We start from the raw sequence: 27,313 nt of genomic DNA, 5'->3' as shown, positions 1-27,313 counted from the left end.
CATGCCAGCAGCTTCCCAACCCAAGAATCAAAAATCAAAGAACACTGCTCAGGCATGGATCTGGAATAGAACCCAGTTAACCAAAATAGCAGAGCGCGCTGCCCAGCCACTCATGCCAGCAGCTTCCCAACCCCGTTGCTGTGCACACCACGGTCAGCAAATTACTTTTGCGAAACAAAATCACTGCAGGAAAAGTGAACAAATCATTTGGCGCTGCCGCTGCATTGGCAATTGTGCACAAGCACAATGAACCAAAAAAAACGCTCACATTCTTCAAACAATACTGGGGCCTTAAGAAGGGGGAAAAATATATATATATACGCAGGTGACATTTCGGGCAACGGCTAATTTTCATCGCGCATAAGTAGATCGAGCCGATTGATTTTCGTTGTATCCAAGCGATCCGTTCACGCCGCCTAGAAAATGTTTCCCCCCCCCCCTCTCTGGGCACCTGCCAGTTCTGCTCAGTGTGGAGTGCAGCGAGCGCCAGCTTCGTCGTCACAAACTGCACGGCGCACAGCGGCGACGGCAGAGGTCGCAAACGGGTTTTGATTCCTTACCCGTACCCGGCCGCACCAGGGTCGCAAACGGGTACCCGTACCCGTACCCTACCCGATACCCGGCTACCCGTACCCGGCCGGGTATCGGGTAGGGTACGGGTACCCGATTGCGACCTCTGGGATGAAGTCATGTTGCAGGCGCGGGTGGGTTGATTCTAGGAACTTGAATTGTGAGAAGAGACAAGACGTTGGGAAATGAGTGACAAACGGTTACTCACCAGTGACTCACGGCCTACCCGTACCCGGCCGCACCAGGGTCGCAAACGGGTACCCGTACCCGGCCGGGTACGGGTAGGGTACGGGTATCGGGTACCCGGTTGCGACCTCTGGGCGACGGGGCCGTCTGCCCAGGGTCGCTAGAAACGTTACCGAGCGGAAACAGCCACTCGTCCTTAGCGGTAACATTTGGGCCGTGATGTGACCGGGAGATGGCACCGCGGCAATGGATCATTGAATCCATCAGCGAAGTGCATTTGAGGGTTATCTCCTCGCGCGCGCGTGCATTGGCTTTCTCAACAATACTATTTACGCGATCTAACCCAGAAAAAAAATCTGTACAATGGATATTGGTCGCGAAAGTCTTCTAGGTGTTAAACTGCATTGGCTTTCTCTCCGGGCGTTTCAGTTTCCTCCCAAATGCTCAACGCTCATTTACGGAAGTGGCCAACGAAGCAATAACTATTTAACCGAGGAGCCCAGCCTAGAAAACTAAAACACTGAGCTAAAAGGGGGCCAACGTCACAACTGGATGAAAGGCCCCAAATAACTCCCAAGGGTCGTGGGAGTTATTTTGCTGGTCATTGCGAGCTGAAGGCAGGGGACATAGACGTGGGAGCTTGGAAGTAGAACACAACGACAGATGTTGCTGCGCTGCTCTTTGCTGCACACCGTGATGACGACGACAACGATGAAAATGACGATTATAAATCACAACAATTGCGACAATTTTTTTTTTTAAACGGTGATGACAATGACGGCAAAAACAACGGTGATAAAAACAACAACGGTGATAAAAACGACGATAATAACAACGATGACAATTGACACCGACGGCATCGGTGGTAACAACGCAACGCCGTGGACAATGCAGGCGGCCGCCAACCGCGGCGGCGGGGAAACGTACCGACTTTGGTCTGCACGTAGACCTCGGCGTCGCTCTTGGCGTACGTGAAGTTGAAGTAGAACCAGCAGTCCTCCTCGTTCTTCACCTTGCAGAAGGCCGTGTGCTCCGTGCTCTCCCGCTTCTCCATCTCCTCCACCTTCTTCACCTCGAACTCGCACTTGTCGCACGTCTCCTTTTTGGGCCCCGTTTGGAAGGCCTTGCACTCCGCGCAGTCCCTGCGGAACGGCGTCGCAGTTTAGGAGCTGGGACCGCGAGCCTCTAAACTCGGCGTTCTTCCATTGCAAGGCCCGCGAGTCGCTGGCGACCCTCGTTGGCCTTTAGTGCGGCCCACTAACGTGCGGTCCCCCGACAATACACAAAAGTGAAAACACCCCCATCATGCTGTCCAACCCAATGGTTAAAAAAAGTTTGGTGGCCCTTATCGGCAAAGGTGGCCCACCTATGGAAATCAGTGAACACTGCAGTAAACTAAAACAATATTTACTTTACATGGTAAAACCCACTGAGCTATAGAGCGCTTTTTCAGAAGAAACCGGGTCGCAAATGACAGCTCAACAAAGTGGCTTATTACGTGGACATTTAAAGCAGCCAAATATTCTAAGTGCACGTTTCTAAATGTGGAGGGGAAAAACTGGAGGACACGGAGAAAAATCCCCGCCACCACAAGGATAACATGCAAACTCCAAATATCCAGGCATCAGGGTTGGGATTGAACCCACGACCTTCTGTATGCCAGGTAAGGTAGTTAACATCTTGCCACCGTGGCTCTCATATAGAACTTAGGCAATCGTTAGCGCCTGCATTGCCGCTCATCTGCAGTTCCTCATCGCGCCTCTCGAGTAGTTCCCTCTTGACAAGAGCATGTGAACACTGCGCGGCGCATTATGCATTCAAATGATTATTAAGATTCAAATCTACATTCGGGGAAGTGTGAAGTTATATTCATATTATTAGGTTTTTTAGGTAAAGTCACGTAGGTAAAAAATCAAAATTAATAAAGGTTATGTAGACTAGCCGTAGTGTCAAGCCGCACCTTACCATAATAATAAAAGTGGGCCTGCCCTGGCCCATCCCCCCCCCCTCAACCAGTATATATACGGGGTAGTATCCCTTGGAATCTCTCATTTACTTGATACAGCTATCGTGCTGTGACGGTTCCACCTGAAGACGGAAGCTTGTGTTGCCTCCGAAACGTCGTGATTTTTATTTTATTTTTATTTTACTTTTTTACCTACGTGACTTTACCGAAAAAAACCTAAGAATATGAATACTTGCAGTCACCAAAGCTTCAAATCTAGAATGAAGTTATATTCTCCGGCGTCGGCATTCGTCGCCGCAGTCGCACACAGGCGACCCACTTACTTGTGCAGCTCGCACGCGTCCGGGCACGAGGGACAGTGCTCGCACTTGGGCCCCTGGTACTTGGGATCGGTGCAGGTGCACGTGCCGCAGGTGCAGTTGCCGCGGCCCGAGCACATCTCGCCGTTGCGGCCGATGCAGGAGCGCGCGTCCAACGAGCAGTCGCAGCTGCTGCCCGTGAAGTTGCTGAAGCACTCGCACTTGCCGCATTCGCAGCGTCCGTTACCTTGGGAGGGGGGGCCAGCGGAGGAACGGTGGGGCGGTGTGGGGGAGGGGGGAGGCGGAGGGGGGGCAAGTTGGGATCAGGATGATAACGCGAGAGATGATGTACGAAAGGGGACATGAATGTAAAACTAAACTATAAAACCTTTTTTTATTTTACCAGGTAAGGCCCACTGAGCTACGAAGCTAGTTTTGAGAAGCAACCTGGCTATCACAAATGATAGCTCAACAAATGTTGATTCTAAATGCGGACAGGACCCGGAGAAAATCCACACGACCACGGAGAGAGACGCAAACTCCAAATATACAGCAGCAGGCCTTAGGGTCGGGATCGAACCCACGACCTCCTGCATACCAGGCGAAGTAGTTCACATCTCGCCACTGCGGGGGAGGTAGGGACAGGAGCAGTGGCAGGGGGGCTGAACAACTTCGTATGGAGGTTTAGGGTTAAGGTCAGGCCAATAGTTTGGGCCTAATGTCGGTCTTAGGCGATATAAGCTCAATGGATCCTTACTTAACTGGTAAAATTAGTTTATCGTTTATTTTCTCCCACCTCCACAGATGAGTCCGTTGTGTCGGTCGCAGGAGAAGTTGTCGCACTCGCAGTGCTTGCCGGACACGAGCTCGGGGCTCTCGCGCTTGTAGCAGATGCACTCGCCGCACACGCAGTCGCCTCGCCCGCTGCACACGACGCTCGACGAGTTGTCGCGCTTGCACGACGCTTCGATGTCCTCCGAGTTGACCTCGTCGGTGCCGCACTCGCACAGGCGCCCCACCCGACCCTCGTTGCACCTTCGCCACGGGCACGTAGGGCGAGGGCGTCAACGGCGTCGTCGTCAACGTCGTCATCAACGTCGTCAACATTTTCGTCATCAACGTCGTGGTCGACGTCAATGTTGTTCATGTCGCCGTCAACATCGTCAACGTCGTCAACGTTTTCGCCGTTGTCACGCCAATACGATCATTATTGTGGTCCTCGTCGTCATCATCATCATCATCGTCGTCGTCATCATCATCAACATTACCGTTATCCATCGTCATGGTCATCCTGGTTGCTACTCGCACCGTCATCGTCATCACTGCAATCATCATCATACTTGTAGGCATCATCATTATGACCGCCACCGTAGTTGTCGTCATCGTTGATATTGTGGTTGTCATTGCCACAAAAAAACATCATTATCAGTGTAGTTGTTCTGACTAGGTCATTATGAATCTCATTAGCCCACTTGTCTTCGGGCTCAAACCGAGGGCGTCAGCGATGCTGAATGGGCGATGGGGGGGGGGGGGGACAAATTAAAGAGTTCATTGCTAACTGCCCTGCCATCTGCTGCCCACTTCACAACCCAAATATCTTTTTTTATTTTACCAGGTAAGGCCCACCCCCAAAGAAACCTGGCTATCACAAATGATAGCTCTACAAATTGGCTCATCATCACGTGAACATTTATAGCAGCCAAGTAATATAAGGGCATGCTTCTAAATGTGGAGGGAAAAACCGGAGGACCCGGAGAAAATTCTGTATTACCACGGAGAGAGAGAGAGAACACGCAAACTCCAAATATACAGCCGTCGGGGTTGGGATCGAACTCACGACCTCCTGCATACCTGGCGAGGGAGTTAACATCTACGAACACTGTGCAAATTCATCTCGTCGCTCGGCGCCGTGCGTTCGGTTTGCGGTGATGCTAACGCACGCTGTCGCGCCAAGGCGGATTGGCAGGTGGCCAGAGGGAAACTTTTTGGCAGGCGGAGTTAAAATATCTTGGAAACGATGAACGAATCGACTGCGGTGCTGCTGCCATCTCTTGGCCACCTCGCAGCCAGAGCACTACAACACCCGACCCCGAGCCCAGGGGTCAAATCTATCCCCTTCAAATTAATGTTTTTTAACATGGGTGTTCGCGCCATTCTTAAGAGTGCAAGGCTATCATGAAGGGCGCTCTTTCACGGATGAGTAAAAGCTGCAGCAGGTTTACAGGAGGGGACAACGTTGATGCGTGGCTTTAGGAAATTATGTAAGTCGAGAGTAATTTTCAAACTACAGTCTACGCATCTTACGTGTTATCGCGGACTGTGCTTTACCCCCCATATTTTATATTATTTATCATCACGCGGTGTTCTTCAGGAACGAAACCACCGCGTTTTTTAGAACAGACTGGAAGCAACTTTTGACCGTGACGCCGGCACACATGGCCCTGCTCCTTTTGCAAATAACGTCACGGGAGGGGGGGTCTTTAATGTCCACCGCAAAGCAGACGCAGCGTGGGCATTCCAATATTTTGACACACCACGAGACTAATTATAACCAGGGCGGCCCTGCAGGGCTCGGAAACCGCGAACCTCTTGCCGCGGAGTGACCGACGCGCCACCCCGCCACCGCCACCGCGGGGGGGGGGGGGGGGGGGGGGCGGCCGTCGCCGCCACCACCGCCGGCGTCCGCCGACCTCGGCGCGTTGGCGAGGGAACCCGGGCGACGCGGGGGACGCCGGTACCTGCACGCGCCGCACTCCATCGTGCCGTTGCCGAAGTGGCACTCCATGGAGTTGCTGACGCCGGAGGTGTGGCACTGGCACTCGCACTCGAAGCGCAGCCGCACCGTCACCTTCTCCTGGAAGCCCAGCGGCCGGATCTCCACCTCGTGCGCCTTGCCGTTGTTGGGGCACTTTGTGGCGACCACCTCGATCGTGAACTGGACCTGCGCCCCCGTTCGATGCAAGCGCGTGCTCGTTTACTTAAAAAATAAAAACATTAATCGATTTCTCCAGAGTTACATCGCGAGCGCGCCGTTGCCTTATGAAAAAAATCACGAGAGGCGGACGACTTCCTTCGTGTAAACATCGTGATTTTTTATTTTTTTGTCGATCGATCAAGGAACTCGTCTCGGCGTCCCGTGGGCCGCGCGCGGCACTCGCGCCCTTACCTCGTCGCCGATCTGGATGTCGGAGCACTTGCGGCCCTGCTCCCCGCGGAACACCTTGTTGTCCTTGCAGACGGCGGTGTAGCGGAACTGCAGGCCCTCGGGCACCTTGCTGTTCTCCAGGATAATCTCCGACGACAGTGCCTGCACGCCAGCGCCGCCACCGCGTTGCCCGTGAGCCGCCACCCACGCACGTGCGCCAGCGTCGCGGGGCACGCAGACTTCCGCCCCGAGCCGTGTGCGATTATCGTCTTGATCACCAACAGAATTCTAACCCCCCCGTTGACCAACAGTGACCTTTCTGGATACTCTGTAAATTCTAATTCCTAGAATCATCGCCACAGAATTCTGCGGGGATCGATTTTTGGAAGCCACTGGAGCTTTGTGCACTTCTAAATCTAAATTGAAAACTCATTTATTTAGAACTTCTTTTTTGTGTTTATTTTCTTGTCCCCCACCCACCTCCGATTAGCACGGTTGGCTACGTACGGTGCAAAATTGTGACCCCGGGTCAGAATAGAATCCTATTATTATTATCATTTCAAACTCCCACCACCCAATGGTAGTTTGACCCCCGGCCTAATTCCAACCGCAGTGATTAGAAACGTAACCCTCATCCTGAATCTTACACAAATTATACTGGGGGCATCCGACAAGCTATAAACCTCTTTTTCACAGATGTCCAGCTTGCGCTGTTTGTCGGTTTTTCTTTTTCCGTGCTCTTTCAAAGTTTGTTTTTCTCCGCAAGCATAATCATAACACACCGCCTGTATAACATCGGCTTGTCGACTCGCGCTCGTCAGGATCGACCGCTCACACGTTTTAAAGACGAGAGGGCGGTTCACTCACATCGTAGGCGTCGATGATGAGCTGGATGACGTTGCTGGAATTCGAAGAGAGAACTCCGACGGCCGATTTTGGGATCAAGTTGCTGAGTTCCTGAAGCAAATCGCGCAGCAGGGTAAATAAAAAAAAAGGACACGTTAATTGAATTTTTTTTACTCCACACCAATAACTCGCAGATAAACCTTGGCAGATACGATGACACGTTGTGCCATCACAAGGGTGTGCACTAATTGTGAGGTATCAAATGAGAAAAAGTATTTTTGTTTAATTGGCAAACTGCAATTATAACTAACGGCCCTCGTTGCTGAATGGTGACTCGGGGGTCAAGACGATGAAAGGAATAAATCCAACGATGGCGGGTCTGTAGCCCTTTCGGAAAACTGAATTTAATCATGAAAATCAACAAAGCAATGTGCTTGAAGGAGAAAAAAGTTTTCCATCAGTGCACAACAAAACCTGCCATGACTTGGATCTGGAATATGATGAAGCGGTGGTCGAGACTCATGAGAGGAGTGGCAGCCAAAGGAGGAAACATGCCCAACAGGACTTCCACCGTGGACATGGAGCAATGAAACCAGCCCATGTGCGAGTGCTAGACGGATTGTTGCAGCACAAGGCCATGAGGAATAGTAGCGATGGCTTCGTGGAACCATCATCCAGGAGCGGATCATGGCTGATGATGACGATGATGATTCAAACTGTAACGTCACTAACAGTGCCGGATTAAGCTAGCGGGGCCTGTAGCAGATGTTATAAAGGGGCCCTAAATATAAAAAACACGCAAATATTAAACCACATACATTTTTAACTTGCACAGTATAGTAATTTTATTTTTTAAATTTGATATACAGACACAGATAATACGACAAATCGCTAACCTTCAACACCCAGTTGTTCATAAAAGTTGAAGGCAGTATAGTACTATAGTAATAGAGCAAGTGCAGAATCACTGAACCGGAATTGATAGCTTGAAAGCGTTTAGCGTGGGGCCCTCGAAAGTGCGGGGCCCGTAGCATATGCTACTGTTGCTACTACGATAATGCAGCACTGGTCACTAAGCTGACCAAACCCAGACCTTTATTTTTAATAAACCAGATCCGTTCGTGCTGTCACACGGGAAAAATATTATTCGTTACCTTGTAGACGTTATAGAACTCTTCCGTGACGGCGAAGATGGGCTGGATGCTGTTCTCCCCGAGTTTCTGCACCAGCTGCGCGACTGACGGGTAGTCCTGTAGGCACACACGGGTCCGCGCGAGAGGTCACGGATAATTCGCACGGCTTCATCTCTATTTCCTCATCAGTGCTCTAATTACCAGGCTACAGTCTACATTATAGACTGCCAGTACACTCACCCAGCTTAATAACCATTGCTACAGTCTACATTATATACTGCCAATACACTCACTCCGATTAAGAACCAGGCTACAGTCTACATTAGTGTTTTTTTGTTTATTCTTTTTATTTTATTTTTATAATTTTTATTCACTTTACTTGAATTATTTTTCTATCTACGTGAACCAAAGAATATGAATTCCTGCAGTCACGAAAGTTTTAAGTCTAAATTTACCCAGTAAATCCTCAATGAGTCTCAAGACCTTTTCAGGAGCGTCCTGCCAATGTTTTCACAGTAGGGGGCGATGCAGCTGCCGTGAGTCACCCCAATTGAGTCGTTTGCAATGTAATAACTCAGCATTGTGGATGTTTGGCCAATACTTACCAGTTGCATTGTACGATTCTCTTAGCTATCGGAAGAAACAGGAGAGCCCAGAGGAAACCCATGCGGAACAGGCGGAGACCACATGAACGCCGCACAGAAACGGTGCCCGCGTCGCAAATTGAACCCCCCGCAGATCAACCTTGCCGCGAGGAACAAGTGCCAGACAAGAGAACACGGACGAGCGGGACCTTATCTTGTCAAGACTCACCTAACAAAGCCTTTACCGAGGCGCTTCACAGCAATTATAAAATCGTACACGGGACGATAACGATTTCGAATGAAGCATTGGGTTATTGCAAGTGGTCGTGTAGTTTTGATGACCGCAGAACCACGGGAGATTGATAAGGAGGGGGGGATAGGCCTGTTCGTAGATGAAGGGGGGTGGACAAAGCTACGAGGCGCCGTGCGACTCACGTAGAAGTCGCTCTGCGTGTACATCCCCTTCCCGTCCAGGTGGCAGCGCCCGTCGTTGGGCAGCACGATGCCGCCCAGCTTCCCGTCGCCCGCAAAGTGGAAGCCGGCGTCCGTGGAGAACACGAGCAGACGCGTGTTGTTGCGCCAGCCGATCTTGTTCTGGGGGACACGGGGGAGGCGAGTGGTGGGGGGCGGTGAGGGGAGGGGGGTGGTGAGGGTCGGGGCGACAAGGGAGCTGGCGCATCGATAGCGACCGCCACCCTGGGTGGTGCCACCACGCAGCTCTCCGACGCGTTTCTGGGTCGAGCCGCTGAGCGTTGTTGGCGAGCGGCGTCCGGCAATTTGCTCCGCACACCGACCGGCTTTGCTGGGAGCTTCACGAGAAACTAAATTATATTCAGGCCCAGGGCCGGTTCAGATAATCGTCACTGGTGTTGGTGACCGTGAGCGGGAATTTAACTCGGGTCGCCGGGTTTGAAGAGCAGCACGCGAACCGCTGCGCTACCGGCACCCCACAGGCAAAGGTCCCCCCCGTATAGCCTTTAACAGACTGTTGGGGCAAGTGCTGTTAGAGAGCACCTATGAAGGTCGGCACGGCACACGAAGGGGTGGGTTCCCAGCGCCACGCCTGTGTCTCCCTCGTGGCGATGTTTACACACCGCACCAGGTACTCATTCGAGACCGAGTCGACCTAGCGGAAGCCCAGGACCAGTTCGGAAAAACGTTACTGGTGTTGTTCATGAGCAGTGTGCTAGCCGCTCCCCAAAGGCGCACGCACGCTCGCACACTCGCACACTCGCACACTCACCCCGCACACGGCTGCCTGCATCATTGCGTCGAAGCCACCTTCGGGAGAGTCCAAGTTCCCGGAGATCTTCTGGCGACTCACGAGCGAGTTGAATTTATTTCCTTCCGAGGTGAGAGACAGCACGTTCTTGTAGCTGAACGGGCTGGTGCACACCTGGTATGGGCGGTGGGGACAGGGGTGGAGGGAAAGGGGGGGGGGGGGGACAGGGAGCTGTTGAGTGGCGACGGTACCTTTGGGTCATCGTTACGATCATCCATTGTCTATACGCTGCAGGACGTAGGCCTTCCCATACTGTTGTCCAGCGATCTTTCTGGTCATCTCACTCCGGCATAAGAACCGATATCGTGACACTCAATCTCTCTCCACGGCGGTCGTACCCTTGGAGGTCTTCCCTTCTGTGGCTTTCATTCCCTCACCAGTCTTGTCCATTGGCCATCATCTAAACTAAACAATTTTTTTATTTTACAAGGTAAGGCCCACTGAGCTATGTAGCTCTTTTTTAGAAGTGACCTGGCCACAGATGATAGCTCAGCAAAATGGCTTATCATGTGGGCATTTAGAGCAGCCAAATACTCGGAAGGCATGTTTCTAAATGTGGAGGGATAAATCGAAGGACAAGGGGGAAATATCCACGCGGCCACGGGGAGAACGTGCAAACTCCAAATATACAGGCTTCATGGTCGGGATCGAACCCACGATCTCCTGCATACCAGGCGAGGTGGTTAACATCTCGCCACTGTGGCGTCTCACTTAGTGGCGTGCTCTGCTCAACCCCATTCACTTTCCCCGATTGTCAATATGAGCGGCAGTAGATGGATAGCTGTGGATAAGCCGTTTCCCAGTGTGCAGTTGAGTACGGGAAAGACTTCCAAGGTACAGCGATATTACATTTCCGCACCTCTGATTAGCACGGCTGGCTACGTACGGTGCGAAAGAAGTTCAACATCCACGCATACTTATTTTACTTGTATTACTGGAATAAACTCTCCGCGAAAACGTACACAAGTAACGGAAATAAATATTTTTTAAACGATTACGTACAAACGTACCTGTTTTTCGTCATTGTTACCGCACGGGTTCTGCAGCTTCTTGGGAGTGGTGCTGATGTAGGGCATCACCGTCTTATCCACAAACGATCCAAAGCCTGCGCGCGGAAATTCGACGCGGAGGCAACGTTAAGAACTCGCCGAGCAACGCCCCACAGAGTGAAACTTCGACACGAGTTGGAGTGGGATGCTGATGCTGCTGCTGGTTCTATTCAAAACTCCCAGAGTGCAGCAGCTGAAACAAGGGGCGAGTTTCTTAAATCCCTCCGCCTCTGTCTAACCGGCAGAATACAGAGGCACACCACAGTAAGGCCATCTGTAAGTTGGACACTGATGTACCGCTCTTCTCTATAATTTCACAGCACTTCGGTAATTTTAACCAGTGGGAATTGAGCTTATGAATTTGTACGTATGTTAAATTCTTTCGCACCGTACGTAGCCAACCACGCTCATCGGAGGTGCAAATTTGTGCAAACTGCACAAGTGGATAGTGTGCTGCCCACAGGATACTGCTATGCACACTCCCCAATACCTCGTCGTTCAGATCCAGAGGTAATCGCGGCCAATGCCGTTGATGCCACCGCACCTCGTAAGCGCTTTCCATCCCTCTGCCACACACGACCTCCAAGATGCGTGTACAGCATTCCCTCGTTATTCACAGACTTGCTACCCGCGATTGTGGCTATCCGCGAATTGCATGTGGAACTGAACAGGACTGCGTCAAAAGTGATGAGATAAAGTGATGAGAGAGAATGTGATGCGAGAAAGTGATTTGTTAAAGTGATGTGATAATTTGCATATATTTAATTGCTTATTTACGTATTTAAAGCAATTCATTAAAAATATAGGTTACCGTCGGCCAAAATCATTATCCGCGAAATTTGCTGTTCGCCAACATCTCCGGAACATATCCCTCGCGAATAACGAGGGAGAACTGCACTACGTACGTGCGTCGAAATTATTTCGCACCGTCCGTAGCCAACCGACGTGCCCTTGCAGTCTCCTAGCAACCACCTGCTGCTCTAAAGGTCTTCCCCTTGGACACGGGGGCCGAGTGGAGACCACTCGGACGCCGCGGGGTTCTCACAGCTGTCGTTACGCGCCGGGGTAACTTTTGCGTCGAGTCAGGCTCGGCTCACCGATAAAGAAGTCGCTGGTGATGTCCTTCATGCGCTGCTGCAGCTCCGTGCCGAGCTTCTTGACGTTCTCCAGGTCATCCTTCATGGAGTAGGAGAGGTCCATCAGGTAGTACAGGTCGATGGGGTAGTCGGCCGCGCGGCGGAAACGCAGGTCGATGTTCTGCGGCTGACCTGCAGGTCCGGTGGGCGACAGTAAAGCAAATAGTTTTTTTTACAACGCAGTGAACTGGGGGGGGGGGGTGGGGGTCACAACTTAACCGCACCGAGAAATAACTCGCAACAACTGCCATGAGGGGGGTAAAGGTTGACCCACTAATTCGAGTAGGCTGCAATGACCGAGATACACACCATCGTTTTTGACAGGCAGGAAGGGTGGGAGCGGTGGCTGGCAATCGCCGCCTATGCAAAACTAGCTTAACGCAAGTACCAAAAGCCCCGTTTATTCATCCGCCAGCAGCCACCGCCGGACGACACTACGTACGTTTGCCGAACTTCTTTCTCACCGTAACGTAGCCAACCGTGCTGTGATACTCAGGCAAGCAAAAATGAGGAGAGCAAAACGAGCCTCCAGACCGACGATTCACGAGCACCGCTGCGGCACGACTCTGCCGAGGAGCCACCAGTGATATCGTCGTTGTCGAGCTGCCAGTGCTCGGCGAAGGTAGGAGGGGAACTCCACACGGTCACCCTGCGCGCACGTACACGCGCACATACACGCGCGCACGCACGCACATGCAAGCGCACCTGAGCGGAGCGTGAGTTCGATCAGCTGCGGAGCAATCTGCGTGATGTCCTTGGCCGGCAGCTTGCTGCTGCGGTCGGTGAGTTTCTTGTCCTTGAGGATCTTCACCTTGCCCGTGGGGCTCTCTATGGACGTGGGCGGACACTTGCGGCGTTCCAGGTTGTCCGCGTAGTCGCAGCGTGCCGAGTTCGACTCCCCCGGCCCGGTGAAGTCCTAAAATCGGCGAGCGACGGGCGGAGACAACGACACAAGCGGTGAGCGGGGGTGACAGCAGTTGCTGTTCGCGTGTGTGTGTATTTTACATGTGTGTGTATGCACACGTGTGTGTGTGCTCAAGACTTAATTGAGTAGCTGGTGCAGTGTGTAAATATCGCCACTGGGGAGACAAAGGCGGCCGGACATGGTGCTGGTCACCCACTACCGCGTATGCGGTGCCGGCATTCATAGGTGCTCGCTAACAGCACTTGCCCCAACAATCTGGTCAGGCTATATGGGGGATCTTTGTGTGCGGGTGTGGTTTAAAATTCTGCAGGCCCAAGTGCTTACTTGCAAATTTTGTTCACAACATGCTACTGAAATCCCTTAAATCGCTGCACTTGCTTTCTGTTGAATTCAAGATTCTGTTTACTACTTATTTGGCCTGTCATGGTATTGGACCTTTATATGTTCAGGAACTGTTGATTCATTATGCAAGGCCCTTTAGTTGTTATGTTCTTGGCCTCCGGAACTCATATCAGGAATGCTGGAGCCGAAAATTTTGAAATAGTGCCTTTGTAAAGGCAGACATATGGACAGCACACGTACAAACGTGAGTCAAAATCAGTATTTATACTCGAGGAATCTGATGTGCTATAAAGCTCTTTTCACAGATGTCCAGTAGGGGCGGTCAGAAAGTTACAACAAACAACAATCTAAAAACACGATAGGAGTGCTAAGTATGGGAAAGGTAAAAAAGTCACAATTTTTTTTTTTTATAAAGTATTTTTAAAAAATAAGAAATAAAATTTTACCAGGTAAAGCCCACCGAGCTATTTAGCTTCTTGTTCAGGAGCAACCAGGCCACAAATGATAGCTCAACAAAGTGGCTTATTAGTTGGAAATTTATAGCAGCAAAATAATGTAAATAATGTAAACGCATGTGTCTAAATGCGGAGGGAAGCTACCTGGCCACAAACGATAACTTAACGAAGTAGCTTATCGCATGAAAATTTTAAGCAGCCAAATAATCGAAATGCACGTTGCTACATGTGCAGTGAAAAAACCGGAAGACGCGAAGAAAAAAAAATCCACTGGCTGATACACATACGTCGGTATACGTTTGATACGCCTAAATCGGCATTCGTCATTGGCACACGACAGAGTTACCAATGCGGTTCCCATGTGTTTCCTCTACCTCTGTCACAGATCCAACCCCACGTTGACTCTCCAGAACCTCCCCCCACCCCCCACCTCCTCTGGGCTTGACGAACCACACGGCCTGTCGTCTTATGTGGCCCCATATTTTAGTCCGGTGTTCTTCCTTGCAAGGCCTGCAGGAGGCCACTGGCGGCCCCCCCGATGGGTTTTAGTGCGGCCCCTGATGTGCGACCCCTTGCAGGCGGTGTGGGGGCTCTTAGGCTGATGATGTCTTACTGGGCGAAAGTGGGCCCTCTGAAAATTAGTGAAGAACACTGCTTTATTTTTCAATTTAAAGCTTTCGTGACTGCAGGGATTAATCTTCTTGGTTCTTTCGGTAAAGTCACGTAGAATGGAAATAATAAAATAATAAAAATAAAACATAATAAAATAATTCTCACGACGTTTCACACTGCTTTAGTCCGATTACACACACACACCGGTGCAATTATCGCCATTAATCTACGCTTACTTTTCTGTTACTTAATTTGACTGCAAAATAGTTTTTTTCCCAAAATAACTTGTCAAAGCCAACTTTTTCAAATTGTAAATGTATTTGAATCAATATTGGTTAATTTTCGCGATTTTTTTTATTTCTCCCGTGACGTTCTAAAATGTCCTTTTGCTTCATTGCTCAACTTGATTTTCATGTTCATTGCTTTTGCCATTTTGGGGACCATGGTCACTCTTGAAAACAAGACTCCATCCTGGCCCTCTTGCATTCTTGCCTCATTTAGACGAAATAATCCTGGAACCTGTGACTTCACCCGTAGGTTTTGTACTTGGGGTATCGATGGAGCAGAGTAAAAGACTGACACATGAATAACCTCAAGCTCGAAAGCTTTCCGTGTCCGAGAAAAATGTCTAAATTGCTGTGTTGGATATTCAGGCGAGGCGGCCAGGTTAATGATTTCATGAATCATTTTCGACCCGGGAAGAGCGTTGTTGTGCAACTCACAGGCTTCGTACACCAGGCACACTTGCCGCCAACCTGAATGCACTCTCCACATGACTTGGCATTAGCAGACAAACACTCGTTGGTCGTCTCTGCAAACGACAGGCAGCACACAAAACACACACACGTGTATAAACACAGCACAGTGTGAGTGCCTGTGTGTGTGTGTATTCTGTGTGCGTGTGTATTCTGTGTGTGTGGGGAGCAGTGGTGTAGCGTTAGCGCGCGCTGCATTGCAAACCTGGTGACCCGAATTCGATTCCCACTCACGGCCAACACCAGTGACGATTATCTGAACCGGTCCTGGGCCTCCCCTAGGTCGACCCAGCCTCAAATGAGTACCTGGTGCGGTGTGTAAAAATCGCCACTTGGGAGACAAAGGCGGCTGGGCGTGGTGCTGGCCACCCACCCCCTCGTATGCTGTGCCGGCCTTCATAGGTGCTCGCTAACAACACTTGCCCAAACAGTCTGTTAAGGCTATACGGATGTTCTTTGTCTTTGTTTTTGTCTTTGTATTATGTGCGAGTATGGGGAGCGGTCGTGTAGGCGCTACGAATCCGGCCGCCCGAGTTCAATTCCCACTCACGGCCAACACCGGTGACGATTATCTGAACTGGTCCTGGGCCTCCCCTAAGTCGACTCAGCCTCAAATGAGTACCTCACACGATGTGAAAAGATCGGCAATGGGGAGACAATGGAGGCCTGGGCGTGGTGCTTGCCACCCACCCCCTCGTGTGCCGTTCCTGCCTTTATAGGTGCTACTCGCTTACAGAACTCGCCCTGCCGTTTGTCTTATGTCGCTCATGCAGTCTTCGTCTTGGTAGAAGACAACAAAGATTCCTGTTTACATTTTAAAATGCATGCTATATATGGTAAAAGCGTTGTTAGAGAGCGCTTATGAAGGCTGGTAGAGCACACTCGAGATGGATGTGGCCAGCACAATGCATACTCAGTACGGATTTACAAAACTAAAACACATCAGGTACCCACTTTAGGCTAAGTAAACCTAACGAAGGTCCAAGCCTAGTTCAAATACCAAAATTAATTAATATAACGTGAATGCATCCTAATGAATGGAAATGTTACGTACAGTGCATGAATGCATCTCGAAGTATACATTCGACTAAACTATGACACAAATACAATAATACATTCATCCTGACATACGTGAATAACAGCCATAGATCTGGAAGCAAAAGCCACCAAGCTTGATTTGTAACAGTCTGACTCACCACAGTGGCATTTAATACTGGAATGCATTCCAGAAGGGCCAGTGTAAAATTAGTAGCCGTGGGGCAAGATTTGGCCTCCGAGGCTGCTAAATATATTTTAATGACTTGAGATGCACTTCAAATCCAGGCACGTTCCGACACGTGCACTGGCGTGATAGCAAAGGCACAAGGTTATTTACCCAGGAATGTTGAATTATTTCACTCAAACTACACACATCCAATCCAACCATTGAACAATGACGGTTACCGCATCGCACGCTTTTAGTTGCAGTTCTGAGGCCATCTGGAACGCTCTTCCTTCCGATATTAGGAAGCCACTGGAGCTATGCACTTTTAAATTTAGATTGAAAACTAATTTCTTTAGAACTGCTTTTTGTTTTTTATTTGTTGTCCTTCCTCCGCACCTCCGATTAGCACGTTTGGCTACGCACGGTGCGAAATCAGCTCAACATACATACATATAAATGTGTACTTGCGTGATAACAAAGGCACAAAGTAATTTACCCAGTAATGTAACATTATTGAGCTCAGAATACACACATCCAATCACGTGTGCAAGAATCAACGTGTTTTTCTTTCTTACAAGTTGTATGGGGAGCAGTGGTGCATTGATTGGTTAGCGCAATAGTCAAGGCTATATCATCAGTGGTGAGTTAAATGTCTAAACTGGCCCTGCTCTCCCCCCATCAGCAACACGCTGTGACCGGCATGGTGAAGTACGGTCAAACAATCCCCATGACCAGAAAGGTGTGGGAAGGCCTGAATCCAGCAGTGGCTTGACAAAGGTCTGTAACTTAGCATTTATGATAATTATTCTTACACGTTGCATGTCATTTTTGTTACGTGACCTCTGGAAACATATAGTGGCCACTTTAGTCGATGGAATTGTTAAAGAGTAATTGATTAATGAATCGTGACAATTCACAGAATGGGGGGGGGGGGGTCTCGGGGGGGTGGGGGGGGGTGACCCCTCTGCTTGTCATTGTTCCCCGCTACCAAAGTTCAAGTTGTATTTTCAACTGGCCAATGTCGTGCACCGATTTTCTTTCTCAAAGCCTTTGTCGAAAAAGTGGTTTTAATAAAAGAGAAACCGTACGCGTCGTTCAGACCGAGAGCAAAGCCCCGGCAAAGCAAACGCCGCTCACGTAATCGCTGGGCGTCACGCAGCAAACGCAAGCAACATCCTCCAACGTCTTCGTAAACACTTCGCGGGCAACGATAAAAAAACTCGCGATAAATAACGACGGCCCCGTTTGTTTTGGTTGGCACCGTGCTGTTGAGGAGCCGCCCACATTACTTTACGTAACCCGACAAAATGAAATAAACTCCTGGCGTAATACTTTCAGTGAAGATAAACACTTCCACCGCATGGCATTAACCATGCGCACCGGGTTGAATGTTCAAGCGGTTGGAAATTAAAATTCACAACTTGGCATCCAGATTATTTGTCTCACCTTGTTGGGCAAAGCACGCCGAGTTGATCATTAACATGCAGCAAAGCACGGCCACAACATCTCTCTTGGCTCCCATCTGTGAAAAATAAAACACATAAATTATACTTTGTTTAACACTATGCACTGTGATTCATAGAATATATATACACCTGTATATATTACATCTGTTAAGCAATTGCTCAGTGGTTAGCTGGATTCCAATTCACGACATCCAAACTACGAGCCTTATAGCAAACTACTGTGATCTGCGCTCCTTCAACGGAGAAGGAACAGTAAAACTACACGCACTCTCACTCTTAGGTTTTTTCGGTAAAGTCATATGACTTAAAGTCATGACTTTACCGAAAAAACCTGAGAGTATGAATCCTTGCAGTCACGAAAGCTTCAAATCTACACGCACTCTCTCATGAAGCCCTCTCATCGTGGCCAGCAGGCCTCAACATTGGCACGTCGCTTGCTGAACATATTGCTGCCATACGAAAGAAGAAAACAGTGGTTAGAGCTCATTGCCCTAGGGCCGCGATTGCCGGCTATGGCAAACATGAAGCGGTGGTTCATAATGTGAACCGGTCCTGGGCTAAAGCCTCACCAACCCACAATAACCAGGGTGGTGTGGAGGTCTGATCAAACAAGTCTAATGACAACCCTAAGATGGTGGTCACCGCATCCCGCACTTTCAGACGCGCTTCTGCGGCCGTCTGGAACGCTCTTCCTCCTTCCGATATTAGGAAGCCACTGGAGCTGTGGCACTTTTAAATATAGATTGAAAACTGATTTCTTTAAAACTACTTTTTGTGTTTAGTTTGTTGTCCTTCCCCCGCACCTCCAATTAGCACGGTTGGCTACGTACGATGCGACAGAAGTTCAACATACAGACAAAACATTTTGAAGGTTATTTACGCTGCGACTATTTAACAATAACGCATGTTGAAATTCTTTCGCACCGTACGCAACTGCCGGAAATATTGAGAACTCAAAGTTAATTCGGGGGAAAAAACACCTCAAGCGTGCCTTCGCTGACCTGCTACAAAAGCTATTCAAGTGACGGATCTTTAAATGGGAATGGCAATCTGACGGCAACGCGGAATTGAAAATGACTGCTGCTATTAAGAACTCTACAGAGTGGTCAAGAGAAACACCCCCCCACCAACCCCCAAAGCCAGCTTGCACGACCTGGCATATGGTTTCTACAATTATTTACTCCGCGAAACATTGACGGTAACAAAGTACGGCGCTCCAAAGTACCGCAAACAGACGACGGCTTTTGCTCGGCGATGTTGGCTGCAGGGAGGCACGGCGTGCGACCACCGACAATGCCGGGCCGAAGCATCAACGCGAGCCGAAGCATTGTACGCATGCGTGCATGTTGAGCCACATTGTGGGGGCGCACTCGTTACACACAAAGCGCTCGCCACAGATGAACCACCAAACACCTCGCTGATCTCGTCAAGGAGCATAAACCATCGTCACGCCGACTCTTAGACGTCCACGCAGCAGCAGCGTCGGCGGCGGCTTTTGGCCGGCCGTCGAACAAATACGGCGGTCGCCGCATCGAACTCTTTCAGATCAAGTTTTCAAGTTTCAAGTTTCATTTATTAGGTGTAGCACTGTGAGCCATGCGGCTCTTGAGTCGGGTGCAACCGCAACAAACAAAATATGAACAGAGAACATCTTAAAGCGACGACGCGCAACAGAAACATCCTGGAAAAACCAGCAAATCTTCCAGAAAAAAAACCCACTGTATTACAACGCTGTGTGCAAAAATAAAAATATGATGCAAGTCAAACAATAACAACAATAAGACATAATAATAGGATGCGTGCTTCTGCGGCCGTTTGGAATGCTTTTCCTTTCGATATCACTGGTCACACTTTTTCTGGAATAAGGTATTCCAACGGGTTTAAGGTAATTTTGGGGTGCCGATTCCAAATCTAGCATCAGTTTTTGTCTATCACATCAAGTTTTTGAGATATTAAATATTGCATTTTCAATAAAAACTGCAGAAGAAAAATATTAAATCAATATGGATATCTACATAAAATGATATTATAAACACACTATCCTAAAAATACAGCACCATATTTTAACACTAAAGCAGTCACTGACTCGCAACAACTTGCAATCATAAGTTACAGAGTTAATTTCGGGTAAAATCAATGAAAATGGGGTATGCCGATAGCATAAAAATGAGATGTGATATAGCAAATTTGAGATCAGATTTGGAATCAGCACTCTGAAATTAGTCTAAAACAGCTGCAAAAGTCCAGGCCAGAATTTTTTTATTTTTTTGTTGACCAGTGTATTAGGAAGCCAGTGGAGCTATGCACTTTTAAATCCAGATTGAAAACTCATCACTCAAGAATTGCTTTTTGTGTTTAGTTTGTTGTCTTTCTAGCACACCTACGATTAGCAAAGTTCGCCAAGTAGGGTGCAAAGGACGTAAAAAATACACACGTGCATTTACATTTACGCAATGGAACACAAAAACAACAAAAAATGAACTTCATCACGAATGCCAAAAGAGTCCGGATGCGGCAGCGCGCGCACACACGCACGGTGGCCGCAGCGTCGCCCACCAACGGTCTGCCGTCACCGCGGAACTGAGCATGCAAAACCATTCCCGTTGAGGGTGTGGTGATATCAGCGGAGAACAATAACAACCACAATGTGGGAGACCAGCGGGGACTTGAAGAAAGGGGGAACAGTTGTGGTGGCGGTGGCGGGGGGAGGATGTGCAGATGCCATGACAAAGGGGGAAGGAAAAACGCATGATGAGGAACAATTCTAACGAGTCACAGCCCCAAGTGTCAGATAAGAACACTCATCTGATAACTGCCCTTCTTCACAGCAGCGAATGACCATTTCCCAAAATGTTGCCTTTAGATAGAGTTGATTCTCCTCTCTTGTGCTATTGACGGATGAGTTGAGTTTTTCTTGAAATGAAACTATTTCGAGAACCACTCGGCGATCCAACCGCAATGTTTGTATGTCGTTCGCTCGCAATCGAGGCGACCTATCGCCAAAGAATGCAGGGCGAACTGGCGAAAAGGCACAAATAATCCGCGTATAAAACCAAATTAACTCTAAACTAAACTATTTTGAATTCAGAAAGTAAGGCCCACTGAGCTATACGGCTCTTTTTTAAGAAGCGACCTGGCCACAAATGATAGCTCGACGAAGTGGCTTGTGACGCGGAAAATGATCGCAACCAAATATTGTAAACGCATGTTTCTAAATATGGAGGGGAAAAACTGGAGAACCCAGAGAAAAAAACCACGTGACCACGGGGAGAGAAAACACGCCAAATTCAAATATACAGCAGACGTCAGGGTCGGGATCGAACCCAGGACCTCCTGTATACCAGGCGAGGTAGTTAACATCTCACCACGGGGAGAGAGAGACACACAAACTTCAAATATTCAGCAGACTTCAGGGTCTGGATCGAACCCATGACCTCCTGTATACCAGGCGAGGTAGTTAACATCTCACCACGGGGAGAGAGAGACACACAAACTTCAAATATTCAGCAGACTTCAGGGTCTGGATCGAACCCATGACCTCCTGTATACCAGGCGAGGTAGTTAACATCTCACCACGAGGAGAGAGACACGCCAACTTCAAATATACAGCAGACGTCAGGGTCGGGATCGAACCCAGGACCCCTGCGTGCCAGGCAACACAACTCCACGGACGACGACGCCCCGCAGCCCGGCACGGACTGGAGCGGCTGGAGCACCTCCTTGAAGAGCGGAGTTGCGAGCATCCCTCGGCAGTGACCCGGGCAGTGCCATCGCGCGCCGCGCACCACGCATTCCTTCTCCATATAGAGCGCATTGGTCGTTTCAAGCCGAAACTAACGATAAAACCAAATTTCCCGTGCGAGCGCAGATACACACACACAACCCTCCGCATCCCTCTAACCCCTTCCGACGGTGGTGGGGGGTGGTGGGGGGGGGTCAGCCACGCACCTTTTGTTTGTCGCCTCGTCCCAAGGAAAGTTGCAAGACGGAGTCGTAAAAAAAAAGATCCACGGGTTTTCTGGCTTTAAATCACTGTAATCCGTGGCACAAAGGCAAAAGTCTCGCGGCCAAATGTCCCGAACAGCCCGGAGAGAGCGAGCGGGCCACAGCTCACGCACGCAGCGCGAATCTAACGGAAAGGCGTCCGCATCAAGCGCGCGCGCTCGCTCCAGATACGTTGGTGGTGACCTTTTCTGTGCCGCCGCCGCCTCCGCCACCCACCAGTCGCGCAACGGAACGCAAAGTTTAAAGAAGTCGGCCCAGGCGAGCCGGCTCTGGCAGCGGGAGAATGCGCGCGCGTGCGATGACCCTGCAGTGAGTGGGAGGACGTCGTGCGCGAGGGACGTGTGTTGCGTGTCTGTGTGCGTGCCTGGGGGAGAGGAAGAGAGGAAGAGAAGGGAGGGGGGGAGAGGCAGGCCGGGAGGCTTGGACTCGCGAGAGACGGGCACTACGGAGCAACTACCCTTCAGCGAGGCCCAACAGCTGATGGTGGGCGGCAGCATCACAAAGGAATGCGGGACGCCAGCCTCCACTGCTTCACTCACGGGCACGTGGTATTTGTGAAGAGGGGGCAACCGACTGGCTCGGGCTATTTAAGGGATCGTTACAAATAGCCGGCACTGCCGTTGCAGGCCTTGAACAGTGGTTCCGGTATGCTGCGTTCGAAAATACAAAAGTTTTAAAATGTATTTTTTTTAAATGTGTTGGCCGGGTAGCCGTGTGCCGCTCTATCTGCGCGGCAATAAGAGACGGAGACAATCTTGAACCAGACCTCCGATGTGTTTTTTGGGTTGTCTCCTAGTGATGTCTTGACGTCTTGCTTGTATTTGCCGGGGAGCTTCTTCAGGAACTCGTGCAGAACAACGCACGGCGCAAGCTACAAACGCATCGGAGAGCTAAATCCTCAAAACACGTGGTTGGTTAAAAGTTGGCTAATACATTTTCTTGACTCATCACAGCCGAGTTAGGTCAAGGTGTCTCATTGCTCAGCAATGGGGGCAATATTTATCCCTGTCCACACTGAGTCATTGGTGTCACCTCCACATTCCCAGGGCGTGCGACAGTCGCTAGATGCGATGACCGCTGTTGACTTGCCCACGACCAAATCTCCCAAACGTGCCCGATATCGGTGGCCAATCGAAGCTAAGCAGAGTGGGGCCTGGATAGTCCTTGGATGGGCAACCATCATGTATAACATAGGTGTCGCAGGCTGCAATTGGGGTCGTGCATCAAAAGAACAAGTGTGATAAATATGAAGAGGCTTTTACCCTCTCTGGCAATACAACAGGAGGTGTTAAAATGTTCAAACACCAAATAGAAACCTTTCGCAAGGAATCCAGTTACTGCATTAACCACACAAGGTGCTTGTGGTGAACTTGCCAACAAACATGCTCTCATAATATATGGGCATTGTCTTCGAAACTGATTGGCCGACACCAGAGAGACAGCCTTCTGCATACATTATTATCAATGCGAGAAAGGGTAAAACCTATTCTTATTTGTCATACTTGGATACTGCCAAAAAGGTCCCGTGATAAAAGAACAATTGTTGGACTCTACGATGCTCCAAGGTCTAAATGCTGCTTGCTTTCAACAACCTACGCTGACCAAGTATGGTGAAGTAACCACCATGGCGCGCGTGGGGTGGAGAGGCCCTCATTTAGCATGTGCATTGTTGACATCCCACCAAGGGTGAGCTCCGTTAATCCACCCGGGAGGGATGAGAGCGTGGGACAAACACGACGAAGATACATTCGTATTTTCCGCACTCCTATTCCGGTTGTGCTATTTCTTATCATGCGATGGGGACAGTTCCAATTCAGAACTGCCGCAGTACAGCATCGCACGACTCCCGTGTAAAAGTACGGCTTACAGTAGCAGGTGGATTTCAGAGATTCACTTGTGAGGTGGGCTGAGCTTTTGTGAGCTCCGCACAAAACAACGTACAAAACTGTCAAAGTTTTGCTTGCTTTTTAACATTTCTCCGGTTTTCTGAAAAAACGAAAATAAATTGGCATATGGCCCAACGTGACAACTTGATTTCATTGGCTCTGTTAGGTGGTGGAGGGTTATAGGGGTGCTGTGGTGGCGGGATGTTAACTACTTCACGTGGTATACAGGATGTCGTGGGTTCAACCCTGATATTTGGGGTTTCCATGTTTCTCTCCGTGGTCCTGTGGATTTTTATCCGAGTCCTCCGCTTTGTCCCTTTACATTCATAAACATGCGTTTAGTCTTCTTGGTTCTTTCGGTAAAGTCACGTAGAAGGGAAGTAATAAAATAATAAAAATTAAACATAATAAAATAATTCTCACGACGTTTCGGCCACAACGCAAGCAGCCGTCCTCAGGTGAAGAATCAAACACCAAATCGAAACCTTTTATTCTTCACCTGAGGACGGCTGCTTGCGTTGTGGCCGAAACGTCGTGAGAATTATTTAATTATGTTTTATTTTTATTATTTTATTACTTCCCTTCTACGTGACTTTACCGAAAGAACCAAGAAGATGAATCCCGGCAGTCACGAAAGCTTTAAATAGAAATTTATGCGTTTAGTCTTCGGGGTGATAATTTCAGCGTAATAAGCCACTTCGTTGAGCTATCATCAGTAACAAAAGATACCTACGCGATGGTCTATTCCTAAAGAAATAACCGTAATTATGAACCATAGCAAAATTAGTCGTGAGAGCCTACGTATCAATATAAATTCTGAGCTTAAGTTTCAAGTAATATCTGATCCAAACACACTGCTACAAACAAATCTTCACGGCACGACAACCAAACTAAACTGTATTACTCCCGACGGCTAGAATTTATATATAAAGTTTAGAACCAAATTTTTAAGTGATACGTTTGAATGTGTACGCAGTCATTGGTGACTGCACCAATCAACCCAGTGCACTTCGAGCATCCGGTTCTAATCTCGGTTTGGCGGCTGAGACCCGGAGTCAAACCCTACGGTCGCAGCAGCTGTGGCTCAGCACTAACCACCGGTGCCCGCCCCCCATAGCCACTTACCACCCTATCGGGAATTGAACTTGCTGATTTTTTGGTCAAGAGTCGAGCATTCGGAACTTCAGCAACCATGAGGGCAGTTTTGTTCGGTTGACTCGCTCTGCTCAAAGTGAATTGTAGGAACACAAAGGTCGCAATAAACGGAACTCAATAGGCCTTGAGACCTTCAAGGCAGATCCAGAGATGTTGTGTTCAAGCAATCGCCACTGGGAATTAGGTCCCATAGGTTCACAGATTAAATGCGATTTCCTTCCGGTGATTAAACAAAGCTCCTGAAGCTAATTATTTATTTGAATTATACTGTAATTTTACCAAAACACTGGTCTCATTCGCCGAAGTTTAAGGCTATACTGTAGCTGAAACACTCATTAATACTCGTATCTGCATGTCCTTCACCAACGCTCGCTGACCAGCGCGGCGAAGTATGGTCAAATAACTCCCACCAGCCGCACAGTGCAGGAAGGCCCTCGTACAGAATTTAATTGACGCATCATCGTCCGTGGTCTATCCACTGCTGGATAAAGGTTTCCCTCATGCCACCATCATCTCTCACGATCCTGCAATGCAATTATCAACCTGGCACCGTCACAAGAACTGGTGTCATCTCTCCACCTCCTCGGACGCGTTCCATTTTCATCTCGTCAAGGAGCATAAACCATCACGCAAACTCCGGTCATCATCGCAGACGGTCACTGCGTCGCGTGCTTTAAGATGCGTGTCTGCGGCAGTCTGGAACGTTCTTTCTTTCTTTCGCTATTAGTAAGACACTGGAGCTATTCACTTTTAAATCTAGATTTAAAACTCACTTCTTCAAAACTCCTTTACTGTGTTTAATTTGTTGTCCTTCCCCCGCACCTCTGATTAGCATGGTTAGCTACGTATGGTGCAAAAGAAGTTAAACATACAGTACATAATTCCTTGGTTGTACGTGCCCAGTAATGTAGCCGCTGCATTCACCAGTTATCCTCCACTGATAAGTGGAACTTCCTCCACTGATACAAAGGGGCATTGTTGGGTGGATGTATTATCCGCCTATCTGCATATTTCAATGATCTTATTTTTCATGAAGACGAGCGGATGGTGGGAATTAAGTATTTTTTGCCAGTAGTATCTGAAAAGCATCGTCAAACATTTTTCAGACACGTCGCCGGTGCCCATATTTTGCGCTCAACAAGTTCCGTGCAGGATTTGCACCTTCACGCGCATTATGGGACGAGTGTTTACACAGCTTGCGGGGTTTACCGCTCTTACCCGTGGAGAAAGTGCCGATATTCGGAATAATCATTGCGTGGCTAAGTGCTAGATGTGCGGATCGATTCGGGCTCGCGGACAATCGACATAGCAGCTAACAGGCGGACCGGTTGAGGGCACAGTACATTGCGTCACTTGCTTCCCATGAGTTTATTGCTGGGAGCAAGCAGGAAGGAGTCGAGGGCTGCCCACGCAAGAGGTGGGCTGACGGCATAGAGGAGGAGTTGCAAGAGAAGAACGTAGGTCCAGGGCGGTGGTTTCTCAATCGTGTTTGACTCGAGGACCACCCGGCCGATGTAAACATTTCCATGGACCACCCCCAGTACCCCCCCTCCGCCCGCCCCCGGTGACAAAACACATTCACTTCTCTCTCCAAATACCAGGAACACAAAATAATTCACATTACCGGTATATTTTTCATGCAGCTTTAAGGTTTTTTTTTAGGAGGCGGGAGGGGGGGGAGCATTTCGATTTCAGGGTTATGGTAGTTTACCTAACTTCAGCCAAAGCCAATACGAGAACAGGGGAGACGGCGCGTTAGTAACACGCGTCCGTGCGGAATTATTCAAAAATCTCGGCAGGAGAACCTGCGAGTTGAAAGGAGGCGGCGGTCACATGCGGTCGAATGCGATGAACGCTTTGGCAGCGGATTCAAAATCCGTCTTGGTACAGTGTTAGCACGGTAAACGGCCGCACTTTTTGTGGCCTAGAGATGCGCCCCACGAGGAGGCGCGCGGCTTCGGACGTTAACCCAACGAAGGCGACGGTGGCCGATTTTACTCGTGGGGACCTGGAGGTCGCCGTTTGTCGTCACGCAAAACGAACCGAAAGCAGACACAATGGTCACCGTTTGGCGGGGGGTGGTGCGGATTGGGGGGGGCAGCGTTGCGTTTGAGAGTGAAATGGTGGAACACAATGGACCCACAGGAGAAAAATGGAACATGTGTGCCCCACTTTTCAAGTCGCATGACAATTGCCCCCCCCCTTCCTCGGTACTCTTGGGAGAGAGGTATCAACTGCCCGCCGGTTATTCCGATGGGTCAGCACGCTTTGCTCGGTCGACCACTTCCAAAAAAATTGCGCAGCTCATAAAT

The 27,313-nt window shown here is 49.3% G+C and overlaps 1 protein-coding gene across 4 annotated transcripts in view; it reads right to left on the bottom strand.

Moving 5' to 3' along the window:
• Positions 1–27,313, bottom strand: part of LOC144943462 (integrin beta-1-like) — a 48,649-nt gene that overhangs the window by 5,057 nt on the left and 16,279 nt on the right. For 2 of the 4 annotated variants that reach the window (XM_078870907.1, XM_078870908.1), the window contains exons 2-15: positions 17,936–18,011; positions 15,253–15,341; positions 12,902–13,112; positions 12,158–12,328; positions 11,022–11,116; positions 9,973–10,125; positions 9,165–9,323; positions 8,167–8,262; positions 7,034–7,123; positions 6,188–6,328; positions 5,760–5,962; positions 3,818–4,056; positions 3,046–3,268; positions 1,684–1,898 (exon numbers count right to left, since the gene is read on the bottom strand). In XM_078870907.1, coding sequence (XP_078727033.1) covers positions 1,684–1,898; positions 3,046–3,268; positions 3,818–4,056; positions 5,760–5,962; positions 6,188–6,328; positions 7,034–7,123; positions 8,167–8,262; positions 9,165–9,323; positions 9,973–10,125; positions 11,022–11,116; positions 12,158–12,328; positions 12,902–13,112; positions 15,253–15,341; positions 17,936–18,011 — 2,161 coding nt within the window. Of the gene's footprint in view, positions 1–1,683; positions 1,899–3,045; positions 3,269–3,817; positions 4,057–5,759; positions 5,963–6,187; positions 6,329–7,033; positions 7,124–8,166; positions 8,263–9,164; positions 9,324–9,972; positions 10,126–11,021; positions 11,117–12,157; positions 12,329–12,901; positions 13,113–15,252; positions 15,342–17,935; positions 18,012–21,671; positions 21,796–21,903; positions 22,476–27,313 lie in introns of those variants that run through there. The other 2 variants (XM_078870905.1, XM_078870904.1) reach the window with 2 other exon arrangements.

This window comes from Lampetra fluviatilis, chromosome 31 (assembly GCF_964198595.1).
Source record: "Lampetra fluviatilis chromosome 31, kcLamFluv1.1, whole genome shotgun sequence".
In the NCBI taxonomy this organism is placed as follows: Eukaryota; Metazoa; Chordata; class Hyperoartia; order Petromyzontiformes; family Petromyzontidae; genus Lampetra; species Lampetra fluviatilis.
The sequence above is the reverse complement of the archived record's forward strand: the minus strand, read 5'-3'. Positions and strand labels throughout refer to the sequence as shown.